The sequence below is a fragment of the Harpia harpyja genome, chromosome 4, assembly GCF_026419915.1.
Source record: "Harpia harpyja isolate bHarHar1 chromosome 4, bHarHar1 primary haplotype, whole genome shotgun sequence".
Lineage (NCBI taxonomy): Eukaryota > Metazoa > Chordata > Aves > Accipitriformes > Accipitridae > Harpia > Harpia harpyja.
Genome location: NC_068943.1, coordinates 63,401,627 through 63,415,709, shown reverse-complemented (window position 1 = coordinate 63,415,709; position 14,083 = coordinate 63,401,627). Strand labels below are relative to the sequence as shown.

Genomic DNA, 14,083 nt, shown 5'->3' with positions numbered 1-14,083 from the left:
ATCTGCACACACAGGGTTTGACTTGACCCTTGGCAGGTTGGCATTCTGCTGGCAGCTTACATGCTCTCCAAAGCTATAGCCTCTCATTTGCTCCATATTTGCCAGTTATTAATTTTGAGCAGCCACTTCAGTCTCATATTACGGGGCAGAGCCAGAGAGACAAATGGCTCTCATTAAGCAAAGTCATTGATTTTTAATGCCAGTCATGATCATCTGCTTTGTCCTCTTGCACAAAACCATGGGCAGAATTACAGTCCACTTTTTGTGCGTCATATCTCTTTTACCTGCTTTGGAAAAGGGCAAGCTCCCTCTCACCCTCTCTTCTTTCCAGTCTAAGCATCCCTCGCTTTTGCCAGCCCCCCAAATCTCCTTCACCAGAGCTGCTGCAAAAGCCTTTGCGTTGTGTGGATGCTGGGAGCGGTGCCAGGAGTGTCAGTGCGTTACAGCAGCAGGTCCTCCCCCTGCCCCAAATCCCAGCTCTGCTCCAGTGCTGCTTGCCCTCACAGGTAACACACCTCATCACCATGCACACCGTGAAGGCTTGTGCCATCCCCTGCAACATGCCCTTTGAAATCAAGGCAAACTGGCGCTGAAGCTGGCCTTTTGTGAGAAGTAGTTGGCCATCTGGCTACTTGTGTTAATACCCAGCAGAGCCTGTAACCAGGTAAATGAAAAACCTGTGGGGTTTCATAGGGCTGGAAAAAAATCTGGTTTTGGCAAAGCCAGTCATTAGCCATGTCCTTTGACTTCCTTCCTCTCGTAGCAGCTTTGCAGTGGCTTGCTTGCATCCTTCCCCAACACTGATCATTTGTTAACACGTTCTTAGATGGTCTGCCTGCATTACAGGTGGGATAACCCCTTCCTTATCTTCCCTTAGACCTCGTGCTGCTAACAACCCAGTCCTCCCTTTCAAAGTCTTACATACTTCTGCCTACTTCCCTCCTAAGCTGTAAGTCCACTTAATCTCTTTCCAGAGTTTATACCTCAAAAACTTGAATTCTTTCAAGTATTGCAACGGCCACTTTCTAAATCTCACCATAAAGAACTTGATCTCACACAATACAGGTATAGGAAAGGAAAAAATGCTAAACAGCAAATGAATACCAAGGGAACCTAATATTTCATTAATGAGAGCTGCTGAGCAGCTTCAAATTTGCTTCTGCCTCCTGGCAGGAGTAAGGTCAAAACAAAGACATTTTTCATTCATGTACCTTACTTGACTGTTGAGTAACCTCAAGCTTGCAGTATTTCTCAGATATTCTCAGATTTTTCTGCTTCTCTGATGTAAGTCTGTGAATTTTTTTATATTATTCTTTATTTACTGCATAGCTGTAAAGCAAGGAAGTAAGGAAGAAATCACACAAGGGGTTGAGACATCTCTTTGCTTATGGCCCAAATACAAAGCTCATTAAGTTGGCCATGTTGGCTCAAACAAAAGGGCCACTCAATCAATCTGTTACCCTGCCTCCAACAACAGCCAGTAGCAGACGCTGAGGGAAAATACATAGGAAAAGGCCCATGCAGCATGCACAGCATGTCCTTCTGCCTATCCGTAGTTTAGGAAACTTCAAGAAAAATGTTGGGGATTTATTTTTACTATTGTGAACAATAGTTCTCAATGGATCTTTTTCCACACATATAGAGAAATAATGTTTTAACACCCATTTAATCATTTAACCCAGCATTTAATCATTTTAACCCACTAATATTTTTCACATCTGAAGTATCTTGTGAAACTGAGTTCCATAGTCAAAATACGCATTGTCTGAAAAAGCACGTCCTCCTGCCTCACCTAACTACTGACCCTGGTAACTTCACTTGGATTCTCCCCGTTTGTGCCTTTAAAAATGTAATGAAAACCTCTCCTTTGTTCATCTCCACTTCAGCTGTGTTTCCCTCTGCTGTACGTTATCTAAGCTGAAGAGTCCTCGTCTGTTTGATTGCTCTTTGCAGAGCCCATTACACACCTTTCTCTGTGGCTCATCTAGTTCTGAGTTGACAAAATCTGCATGCAACGTGACAAATACAGAGGCACAACAGGCATGCTCAGTGGCATATTCAGTGTTCCCTTCCTAATAATTGCCAAGCCTCTGTTTGCATCCACGACCTCTGCCTCGCGGGAGCTGATGCTGTCCCTGAACTACCCACAGCGGCTCCAGCACTTCTGCCCTGAGCAGTGCTGGCGTGCCGGTGTGGGTACTGGTGGCTGGTTTTCTCCCTACGTGTTAATTTGCATATGTGGATAAGGAATTTTATGGGTCATCTTTTCAAAGTACTCAATACTTTGAGATCCTTTTGCAATTCTTTATGATACTTCTTCATTTTTATTACCCTGCATAATTTTGTACCATCAGTAAGTTTTGCACCTGCATTCACCTCCCCTTCCTGAGAGATCTGGAAATACACTGAGCAGATCTAGTACTCTCCTTCCACTGTGAAAACTGGCCTTGTCCTTTGTTTCCTATTATAAACAGTTATTGATCTATATCCCAGGACAGTTCACCAAAGCTCTCTGAAACTGAAAAGCACAGTGGCTCATTCATTTCAATCCCCATGTTCCTTAACTCTTTCAGAGACACAGCTTTCCGCAGCAACAACTAGACAACTCTTCCTCAAGAAACTATACATATCCTCTTTTCCTTCTTCCAGCTGAGATTACTTAGCTTTATCCTAGCTCCAGCCAGCAGCTCAGTACAGAAGTCTACCAGAGTGACACCTTCCTCCATCCTTATGGAATGTTTTCTTCAATGCTGGCACGTGTCAACTCCTCTGTCCCTGGCCTCTCATCCTCTCAGCCAGCAGACTCTCGAAATACTTGGCTGCCTGATGATGGTATTGCAAGTAACTTTTCAGCAATTATACTGTGTTTTCTTTGTTCGGACACAGCATACACCTTTATGGAAGGCATATTTCTGTATCTAACAGCTTTCTTCATTCAGTTGTTTATCTGTGCTGAGCTATTTCTTTTTATTGTATTCGGTTGTATGTGTATTTTAAGCCTCTAATCAAGTAATTTAAACATTTTCCATAACACCACTGAGGCATTTACCCTGATTGTCCTTTTAATTTCTTTATAGAAAGAAGGCTTATTCTAATACTGCTCTCCTTTTGAAACAAAATGTGCTAGGCTCTTGGCTCTTCCATTTCTACAAGAATATTGAATTTGAAATGTTATAACCAATATAACAGAGCATCTTTGTAACAGTTACATCTTGAACTACCCCTGCTCAGCACTGAAGCAAGATTGGCTTTTACTCTCATTAAGTATCAGGCAAAGTGCTAAAAGAAACCATCGTCTATGGTATCTAAAATGTAGTCCCAGCACTGTGCTCCATTATGCAATTTATTCAGCCTTAATTGGAGCAGCTGAAATCTTCCGTTATTATTCTGTTTTCTGCCTTTACAGCCCCTGTGACTTTGTTCAGAGGTGAATGTCACCATCCTGGTCAAGGGGTTGTTTGTATACCTGAATCCTCTGCTCTTCCTACTTGGGCAAGGAATGTCAGGGCACCGAGTTTCTGCGATATTTAATGAAACAGTTAAGCTTTCTGATCCAATGCAATATTTTCTTCTGCATTTGCAGTGGGTGTTCTTTTCTCTAGATAGTACCATAATAAAAGGCCATTCGACTGTTCAATTTTTCTTAACTGCTGTCATCATACAACACACTGCAGGTGAGCAAAGGCAAGTTATTACCTGCAGCCACTGCATGAACAAATCCCACAGTTGATGAATCTAGCACAGAGACTCATGCTGAGCCCTTAGCCTCATCTCTTACCCACCTCTGACCTGGAGAGCATCAGCTCTTTTCCCATCCATTCCACAAACACCAGCCAAGCGTGGCCGGAGCAGACACTGAAAACTATCGAGTGTGTGTAATGTGGTTACTATCACAGCATCCTTTTGAAACAATGTTAGATTACACAGCAAATGGGGGGGGATGGTATTTGGACCTTCTGTTCAAGGATAGGCTGATTTCCCCTGTAAAATGCCACTGCTTAGGCTGGTGAAGCCAGAGCACATAGTTGACCTTGCAGTGACTTTGGGAGCATGCAGGTTAAATTTCTGCAGCACTGTGTGCACACAGCGTACAAGGTAGCAGCAGTCATTGTGAATGGGAGCCCGAACCTAGTTACTGGCTCCCCAAGAAAAAGCCACATCCCCGCCGTACCTACAGCAGCTGCTGCTTTTTGGCAAATGTACAAATAGTAAAAACAATCCCAGCAAGGTGCTAAAAGCAAAGAATCGATCGTTATCACTGCCTCAGCTTGGGGAAAGGAATAAACAGACTGTAATAAGTGTCAGATTTCTACAACTGCTCTTTCTCCATGGGGAATAAGACTATCCACTCCTCGCCAGCTAAGCAGAGGCCAGGGCCATGCCAGAGGAAGTAGCTACCATTAGCAGACATGAAGAACAGATGTGGTGTGTTGGTGGGATCTGTCTGAACTAAATAACTGGTTGATATAAGAGCAGCTAACCACTGTTGGGGCTGATGCAGATCCTTAAGTATTTTGGTTTCTTAACAGGAAAACAGTATGTTTCAAACCTCCAGACAAATTGTAGTTAGCCTGAAAGGGCCAGTCCATCCTTGGAAAATGCATGATATTGGAGCTGCCCCAGTGCCACACATTTCAGCTGTGGTGTGAGCCAGTCCCCAGTTCCTGTAACGCTGCTGAAGCTCATCTAGCTCAGGGCTCACCCAGCCTCGTGGGGATGCCGTGTCAGTGCATGGGACTTGATCCTCCTCGCTCCGTGCCCCTCTGAGCTGCTACTGCAACTTGCTTGAACACAAGAAGATTCTAGAAGAAGCAAATACAGATCAAACTACCCACAGAAAAAGTTTATTCCTGGAGGTTGGCTTATGCCCGGCAGAAAGCGGGTTTGAATTCTTTCAAACTTTATTTTAATCCTGTCTAATGTGACCATGAATATTCCCTTTGCCAGTCTCAGTGTATAATGATTTTTCCAGCCGAGCTCAGGGCTGGCTGCCAGGCCATCCTATGGAGATGAACTCCACAGGCTGTGCACACAGCACCCAGAAGGGCTCCTTTGCATCTCGCTTACTTGCTGCTTTGCATTTCAGCTAGCACTCCCTGTCGTGACATGTTGTATCGGCTGTGACTAACGATACTGGTTTCAACAGCCCTGATGCTGAGGAGGGGCAAAATACAATCATGAGATCCCCATCATTGCCAAGGCCTGGCTGTGCTCACGCACAGGGCTAGCTGGCCTGGCAGGGAAAAACACCTGCTCGAGAAGCCAGTTCTCTTCTTCTTTGCTCCCCCCTCGTGTGCAGACACCCCACAGAACATTCCCAGGGCATTTCTTTATGTTTGTCTTGTCAGCAGCGAGTGTGTTAAACTTTGCTGTGATCCAAGTCAGAAAAAAAGAAAAAAAGCCTCTCTATGGCTGCTGTTAGACACGGCGGCTGTGTTACGACTGTGTGCGCCACTTGACTATGCATAACAGTGTTAGGCTGCTATGCAGTGCGGTCTTGATTCTCCGGAATAAAATCGCCACTCTGCCAGGTCACTCCCACTGTGGGAGTGAAGCTGTTTATATTTTTCCTTAAAAATTTAAAAAAAAAAAAAAAAGAAATCTGGGCCTGCTCCAGAAAACATTATTGAATTCAAATCTGTGGTACAAAGAAATCTAGAGTTTGCTCGAATCTGCTCTGTCGACTCAAGGCTCAGGGTTTTTTTTTTTCCCCTTTCAGTTGGTCCTTTCTAGTCTCCTTCCACAGCACTTTTCTCTTTTCTACCTTTACCAGTACAGGAATCCTACAAGCATTCAAAGGGATATTGCAGCATGATACAAACTCACACATACAGGAGCCTATTTTTAAAATGTAACTTTAAGACTGCCCAGTGCGAGTGTCTTGAGGAAACTCCCGTTTGTCGTTTTGCAGAAACAACATCACAGAGGAGCAATTTATAATGGCCACGTTTAAGGGTCTGAAGACACAGTTCATCCACGTGTACCTCTCTGCTCTTGTGCTGGTCATCTGCTAACCCACAACCTCTCCACGCAGCAACTTCTTGCTAATGCATTGTGCTTATGAACAAAACGAGGGTGGAGGGTTTTTTTTTCTGTTTTCTAATAACCAGGAATGGTACAGAAATGTAGTGTCTTCTTTTTTTTTTTCTTTTTTTTTCTCTTACTATAAAGGTGGTTACACAGCTAGCTTTTCATGTCTGAATTTGTTTTTGTGGGCTAGCAACACCAGCATTTAGATCACCTGTGGTGTGGTGTGATGTGAAAGAGCAAAAAATCAGGCCCTCTCCATTTATACCTCAGCAATCTCATTTATATGGAGCGGAAAGCTGGGATAGCAAACCTCCTTCAGTGTGGCAGGTTGATTTATAAGGTGGCATAAACGCACAGTGCTGCTCTGAGGCTGAAGATTACTTTGGTTTGCTGCCCCACTTCCATTAGTGTTATGTCACTTGAGAGTTACTTAGTCAGAGCTCCATTTCATACAGAGATGTGCAGTCAGAGCTGACTTCCCCGGTTCCGTGCGTGCTGGTGCTGCCTGTCGTCGGTGCCACCCACCGCTCACTTGGGCAGGGATGGTGCCCCAGGGTGATGCTGACTGCTGCACACACTGCTGGCAGAGCATGGGTGGTCCTCCAGGGCTTGGGCCCCCCCAGACCTAACGTCCCTGAATATCGCCTTATTCTTTCAGGTGGCCTCACCTGAATTCATGAACTACCTAAATTTACAGCAAGGAAAGCCACCCTTTCAAAGACAACATCCTTTTTTTTTTTTCCCTTCTATTTCAGTGTCCTGGCTGGTTCTGAGTGAAATTTTCCCTGGTGGGATCAGAGGACGGGCCATGGCTTTGACATCTAGTATGAACTGGGGTATAAATCTCCTCATCTCCTTGACATTTTTGACTGTAACTGGTAAGATTTCTCTGTGTCCTTCCAAGCTTATATTCTCCTAGTGGGCAAAATGAATCTTGCCTATACAAACAACATTGCTAAAATTGCAGCTGTGATGCCCCAGGAGCCAAATTCAGATTTCCATTTAGGTGCTGTTTGTTAGTGTAACTTCACCGTTTCCACCACATCTTTCTAAGTTTGCGCTAGTAATTACAGCCTCACGGTGCTGGCTATCAGAGAGACTTGCACATCAGCTCCATAGGCTGTGAACCCCAGCTCTTAAAAACACCATTGCCTTAGTAGGTTGAAAACACATAATAGTTAGGAGTTAGTCCTGCATCTTCTGAAGTCAATGGAAGTTCTGCTCTAGATCAGACTGCAGCTTTGCTGATCAAACATTTTTAAAGACAATCCCATTGAAATCATTCCTTTTCACAGGAAAGTCCTGGCTTTGAGAAAATTTCCTTTAGAAAAAGGTATGTTTGTAAGGTAAAAATGTTTCATGTTTTAATGCGAGAAAGTAGACTACCATATAGTAACTTATAATGTGATGATCAACAAGGGAAAAAGTTAAATGCTGATGTTGAAATTCATTGATTGGCAAATATTTTTTTCTAATTTTATTTCATAAGAAGTTTTGCAAATTTTAGTTTTCAGTCTTATTCTGAAGAAAATATGTGCTGAAAATAAAAATATATAAGGGAACAGAAATTCCAGGTTTTGTTCAACTCTACATTACTCTCCACTGGAGGCAAGCAATCAACCCACAAAAAGTCGAGGTGGTTTTCATACTGTTAGAAGCATTTTGAGACGGATTCAAAAATGACTGTGATCTGTGACTAAAATAGGTTTTACATTGGTATTTTCTTTTCTTCAAAAAAAAAAAAAAAAAAAGAGAGCAAGAAAAACCCCTGAGTACTATCCTGATTAAAGCTAGGAAAAATATGCCAGGTCAAACTCATTCTGTCCACACTAGCACTTCAGTGAGATCAAGGGTCCTCTTCAGAAGCAAATCATCCAGTTGTCCCCACTCCCTGCACTTTGGTTTGCATCATAGAACTGCCCTCTGGAACTACACAAGCTTTTGGACAAAACCAAACCAGAAAATTCAGTGAATGCACTCCAGCTGCCAACACTTGCTCAGTCCTTGGACCAGACTAAAGCTCTTCCTAAGGAAATGTTCCCCAAACCAGATAGTGCAGACCTCAGGTCCCCAGCATTAACTGTTTCACCTGAAGATCCACTCCCATTACTTCTTAATGCACACGTAGCCATTAGTCTGGTCTCAGTTTCAATGAGTGTAAAGCTGCAGTAACTCTATTGGCTTAGCTGGGTCTAATCTGGATTTATGAAAGTGTAACTACAAGCAAATATGCGTTCCTAGTCTACACCAGAAAGGCAGAATTGGAAATTCTGTCTTCAGATGAATACTGGTGGAGGGCACGGTGGCCAGCAGCACCTGCACTGAGGTGTCTGATGCAGAAGATACTGGCTGGATTAGCAGCTTCAGCTGCAATTTTTAGCTCACGACACAACTGACAAATGTCTCAACTGTCCAGCTTAGTTTTAGCAGGGAAAAGGGCTAAGGGGGCTGCAGCAGCCTGTTGGGTTTGTATATGCTTTACTTCCCAGGGGCTGTAGAGTGCATCCCTCAGCCTGAGGACCCACCTGCCCCTGGACTGTAGGCTCAGAAAACCACTAGTTCTCGGCTGGCCCCATTAGGAGTTCGCTCTTGGATCCCTTTCTGGCGCAGGACTTGCAGTGGTAATACTGGGAACTGACAGGCAGGGAAGATTAGGTGGAGACAACTGCAACAGTGTGAAAAACGCTTGGTTTTGGTCCATGAAAGAATGTGCAACAAAACCAGACACAGGTGGAAATTTGAGGTTCTTGTGACCCCCGGTGCCTTTGCACAAACCAGTAACAATGGCTACTTACTGTTTCATCTAGAGTGACCACAAGCAAAATAAATCAATAGGTTCATGCTAAATGGGTCAATATGGGCTCATCAGTTTTCTTTCATAAGGAGTATTAGAAAAAGCGAAACCACTCTTCTTTTTCAAATTATGGCCAGGCACATATAAGTGAGCCAAGAATAACAGCCTAGCTTCTTTCTAACTTTCCTGTGCATTAGGGGCTGTATCCTATAAAAATAATGGCAACAGAAAAAAATTATAATATTTGAAAATTTAAAAACCACCATGTTTTCTTCCTTTGTAGAGCTCATTGGCTTGTCCTGGGTGTGCTTCATTTACACAATAATGAGCCTAGCATCCCTGGCTTTTGTTATTGTGTTTATACCAGAGACAAAAGGATGCTCTTTGGAGCAAATATCCATGGAACTAGCTAAACAGTAAGTACCGAGCCTGTGACTGCATCCCCCAGGTGCCAGAGGGACAAAGCCTTTCAGTGCCATATGCTAAAAGAAAGGAAACTACGCTGTTTTTTTCTGGAAAAATCAGATTCTCTCAAGGCTTGAGCTTTGTACATGTTCATCTGAGTGGCCAAGCAAACATTTTGTTGGTGCTGAAAGACTGGCCCTAAAGGGATGGTGGTTTCCAGCACCACTGTGAGAAACACCTGCAGCCAGACCTGGCTCCCCTGCACTTTTGCTGACTGGCATTCCTGGAGAGGAGGGTAACTGTGTTCTCACATTTAGGGCTGTGTGTCTTGGTTTGCATGCAGAAAAAGGGAAGGAGAGAGGCTCTATCGCAAATACTTCAAGGCTCTATGTGAGTTTTGATAGCTCTTCTAGACAGGCATTTTTTGGTGCATTTACTGAGTCCTGTGGCTCTGTAGACTCTACGAGCTGATACCCAAAAAAGGTTCTTCTAGCATGAGTTTCGCGTCCTCACCTCACCAGATAAAAGAGTAGAAGAGCAATGAGAGGGAGAGAGTGTTGGTGACATGAATGCCATGTGCCGGCTCCTTTAATACAACCCATTCTGACTGGTTTTGTGTCTTTGGAGTCTACTTGTCTTTTCTCAACCCTCAGAAGTAGGGTGGCCCTTGGAATTACATACGTTCAACAAAAGTAGCACAGCAATTTGGAGAACAGAATTAAACGGTCTGCTGATTCAAATGCTGTTTACTTACAATCTCCAAATGCAGGTGTCATTGACCATAAATTAACTGGCAATTTTTACTGTCAATTTGCTACTGGACCCAGTCTTTTCAGTTGGTTTTGGCCATTAAAAAAAAAAAAAACCACCAAACAACAACACCCCCCCCCCCCCCAAGCAGCCCTGGTGTTTAAAATGCAGCACCCTCCTGGTCTGTGCAAAGAGCTGCTCTACAGCAGCTACTTGCTTTTTTTGGACTCATTTCAGAAGTTATCAGCATAATGAATAAAAGGATAAAGAAATGACAGGGAAAACGATTTAGCAGACCAAATTTTTGCAGGGCTGATGGCTTGGGGTGAGAGTCAGGCCTCACCACAGCTGGTGGCATGCTGCTACAGGCGAGGCAGCATCCCCCGGTCCCTCCGCACACCCCGGCTTGATGGGGAAATGGAGGCTCCTTCACTCTCTCCCCGCGGAGATCCTGCCAGCAGGCCGCTGCCCGTCGGCAAGAAGAGTGACACCCAGAGAAAAAGGCTTGAAGGCACGGGTAGAAATATTCAAACTGAAAATAAGAGACATACTTTTTGACAGAGGAAGTAATTAACGTGTGAACAGCCTGGTGCGATGGGTCATCCTGTATTTGGGGTTTTTAGATTACCAGAGAATATTTTTTTTTCTAAAGGGTACGCTGCACCTCAGCCAGGCTTGGAGGAGGTTGTTTACGGGCTAATTAAGAGCAATTATGCCAGTGCAGAAAGCCCGGAGCTAATGGCGCTGCCGGAGCCCCCGGGCTCTCCCTCGCAGCGGTCACTGCTTCTCGGACTGAGAAATTGGCGTTTCTGGTCGTGCCCCCGCGGCCCCCCCCTCCCCTCCCTCCTCTTTAAAGAAAGACGTAAACACAGCCGGGGCCGGGGCCGGGGCCGGGGCCGGGGCCGGGGCCGGGGCCGGGCCGGCGGCCCGGGAGGAGCGTGCGGCGGAGCCGCCCCCGCGCGGGCAGGCGGGGAAGCGCGGCGGGCCGGCGGAGCCCCCCCGGGGCCGGGCCGGTCGGGTGGTTCGCCCGGCCGTGCTCCGCCTGCAGAGATGTCCTGCCGGACACCCCTGCCCTCGGTGGCGGGCGCATGCAGCGGGGCGAGCGCTCTGCCAGCTGTGCTCGATGGCAAACCTCTGTGCGTTTTTTTGCTTCTCCAGGAAATACGTGAAGACCCCCTTGTGCTGGATGAGCCAGCGCAGAGAGAAACTGGTGCCGGTGGAACTTGCCAAGAGAGAGAAAGAGCAGCTCTACTAGACCCGGGGCAATCCAAGCAGCCTTCACCAAAAGACTGATTAAAAAAAAAAAGTTCAGCGATGATTACACTCTGATGGGACATTTGGTATCTTTATTATACGCAAGATAGTCTCTCTTTCATTTCTTAGTAGAGCTTATTTCAGTGGCAGTTTACAGCCAACATTAAAGATCGTTGTAGTTTATAACTTACTGGAAGTCTAGGCTCCCTCTGTTTCAAACCACCACCCCTCATCTCCCCTGAGGTTACTCACCTCTTACATGCAGGAGGTGAATGGACATTGGAATAGTGTGCACAATTCTAGTTAGCCCTATTCAACAAGAGTTCAAAGAACGATTGGGGTGCCAAGGAGAAGGAAGAGTCTCACAGGAGGAGCCCACCAAAGACAGGTCTGTTTAGCCTAGCAAAAAAGGGGCTCAAAAGGGTTAACAACAGTCTGTCAGTATATTAGGGAAGACAACACTATAGAGCAAAAATGGACAACTGTGGAGTGTAAAGGATGATGTTAGTGCAAAGCAACCGGGTATGAACTGTTTACGAATTAATATAGGCTTCAGCTTAACAAGACTTGAAAAAAGGATCTTGTTCATCAGAACTTAATTATTTATAACACAGAGCAGCCTCAGCTTCTAAGAGGAACTTTACATACAGTTTCCTGGGAGGGCCAGGATTCAGTGACCTAGGAAACACTCCTCCAAAAAACCACAGTCAAATTGTTTAATGGGGGGACATTTGCATAATCAATTACTCAAGGCTGAGGATGGCCTTACAGAAGAGGAGATAGGATTTCTTTGGCTTCCCAGTCCCAGGAAAGTTAGAAGCTGGCAGTACGAGAGTTGATGCCAAAATCATTCTATTTCTCAACACAGGGCACACTGGACTTTGACTTTTGGATTCAGAAAGCGAGAATTGTGTGGTACAGGGCAGCACAAAGGGAGTTCAGAAACTGTAATCACTGCAAATCATAAACTACATCCAATTCTTGGTTATTGCTTAGCGAGTGTATCCTGAATTACTCAACAAGACTCTACAAAGGGTTGCCTGTATGGCTCCCATCAAAGAATGTAGGTCTTTTTTTCTTAGAAGGTTAATAGATTTTTTTAGAATGATCAGTAGATAAATATTTATTAGCAGATAAATAAATGGCTCTTTGTTTAAAGAAAAAAGCATGCTTTAAAAGCATGCCGGCTGTCTCAGCAGCCACACAGTGGCATTTCTTACAGCATTTAATTGAGGAAGCAAGACTGACACTGTCAGCTGGAGTGCAGATACTACTTCAAACTAAGCACATGATCCCACTTTATTTGCTGTCTCATAGCATAAAAATCACGTGACTGTGTCCTGCACTGAAGGAACAGTAACTTGCTGATCTAGGTAAAGTTTTACTTCTGAGCAGAGCGGATCAGTTCTGATCAGATTCTTACATGATCACACTTCTAGGTACTGACACTGTAAATTTATAGGAGCACATCTATTCAGACAGTGAGGATGTGTTTAAAACCTGAAAAGAAACTATTGAAGCCACGGACATGATTTGCCAGAAGTCACTGGAAATTTAGCTACCTCAGGTTGGGAACCTACTGGCCAAGTCTGTACCACAACCTTCTTGTATCATAAGCTTTAAGGGAACCAATATCAAAACCTGTTGGACTTTTGGTACAAAGGTCAGGTAAATAGTTATCACAATGCAGGATTTTTTAACTATGCAGATCCCATGTCATCTAAAACAAGCAAAACACTTACTTGCTAGGCCACTGGCTAGCAGGTCAGCTTACGGCTGCCTTATTTTCTCTGTCCTGATCTTAGACCCAGCAGTCCTCACAATAACCTCGTGGGCACTATGAGACTGGGCTGCATTCAGGGATTCTTATCATAGTATGCTCAGCAAGGCTCAGCAAGGTGCAGTTTTTGGCATACACAACGTACCAAAGATTAAGTAAAATCTTCTCATAAGGGTCCATGTGAGCCCTTTTGAGATAGTCTATAAGCAACGAGAGACCAAGCACACCCAGGACACACAGATAGACAGTGGGGCTGTACACCTGAGACGTAGGTGACTCAGACTGAAGGCCCCATCAGAAGCAGTAAGCTTGGAAGCCTTTTGCTCTCATTCCCTGTGGGGAATTGGCAGGTTCCCATCCCAAGCTAAAATTCCACCCTGGATCTCAGGTGCTTCCACTTATTCCACAGACATGGAAAATTTTGGATTCTATTACTTTGAATTTTGCAATAAAAATTGAAGACCTGCTTAGAGTTTTGTTTGAGGTCTACAGTTCCAATATCGACCACAACAGGCTAGGAGCAGAGGTCCCTGCATGGGAGACAGCCCATAGCAAAGAGCCTCATTGCGCTTCCCTGGCCGCAGCAGGAACAGTTCACTCCACGCTGCAGCAGCAGGAATTGGCAAAGGTAAGAGTATTCCTGTAACTTCTACAAATAGTCAGGAAAAGGATGCCAAATGTATCAGAGCTCAGCCACGTAAAAGTTTCATAGCAGTGTGAAACAGGAAGAGCTGGAGAGCTGTGTTTGGAGCAGTGGGAGAGAAGAACCAGGACGTGGCCAAAACCTACAAGATTTGGTGGGTTTTTTTACTTGGGTTTGGGGTTTTTTTTTGGGGGGGGGGTATTTGGAATGCTCAGTTCAGCATCCTGATTTTTGCGCTTTTGGGATCAGCTCACATTCTGATACACAGCCTGAATTTCCTTTTTTTTAACCATAGTACGCTCAAGCAAAGAATAGTTTTGAAAAATACCGATGCCTTCTTGCTAGAGAAAACACCACATTCTATTACTGAAATGGAAAGAATAATAAAACATGGGATACGTGGTCGGTGCCATGTGTTGCATAATGA

The 14,083-nt window shown here is 44.7% G+C and overlaps 1 protein-coding gene across 3 annotated transcripts in view; it reads left to right on the top strand.

Moving 5' to 3' along the window:
* SLC2A12 (solute carrier family 2 member 12) overlaps window positions 1-14,083 on the top strand; it is a 35,072-nt gene extending 20,989 nt beyond the window's left edge. The window contains exons 3-5 of one of the 3 annotated variants that reach the window (XM_052784416.1): window positions 6,786-6,908; window positions 9,108-9,240; window positions 11,138-14,083. In XM_052784416.1, the coding sequence (XP_052640376.1) occupies window positions 6,786-6,908; window positions 9,108-9,240; window positions 11,138-11,234 (353 nt within the window). In that variant the 3' untranslated portion in view covers window positions 11,235-14,083. The remainder of the gene's footprint in view (window positions 1-6,785; window positions 6,909-9,107; window positions 9,241-11,137) is intronic. The other 2 variants (XM_052784417.1, XM_052784418.1) reach the window with 2 other exon arrangements.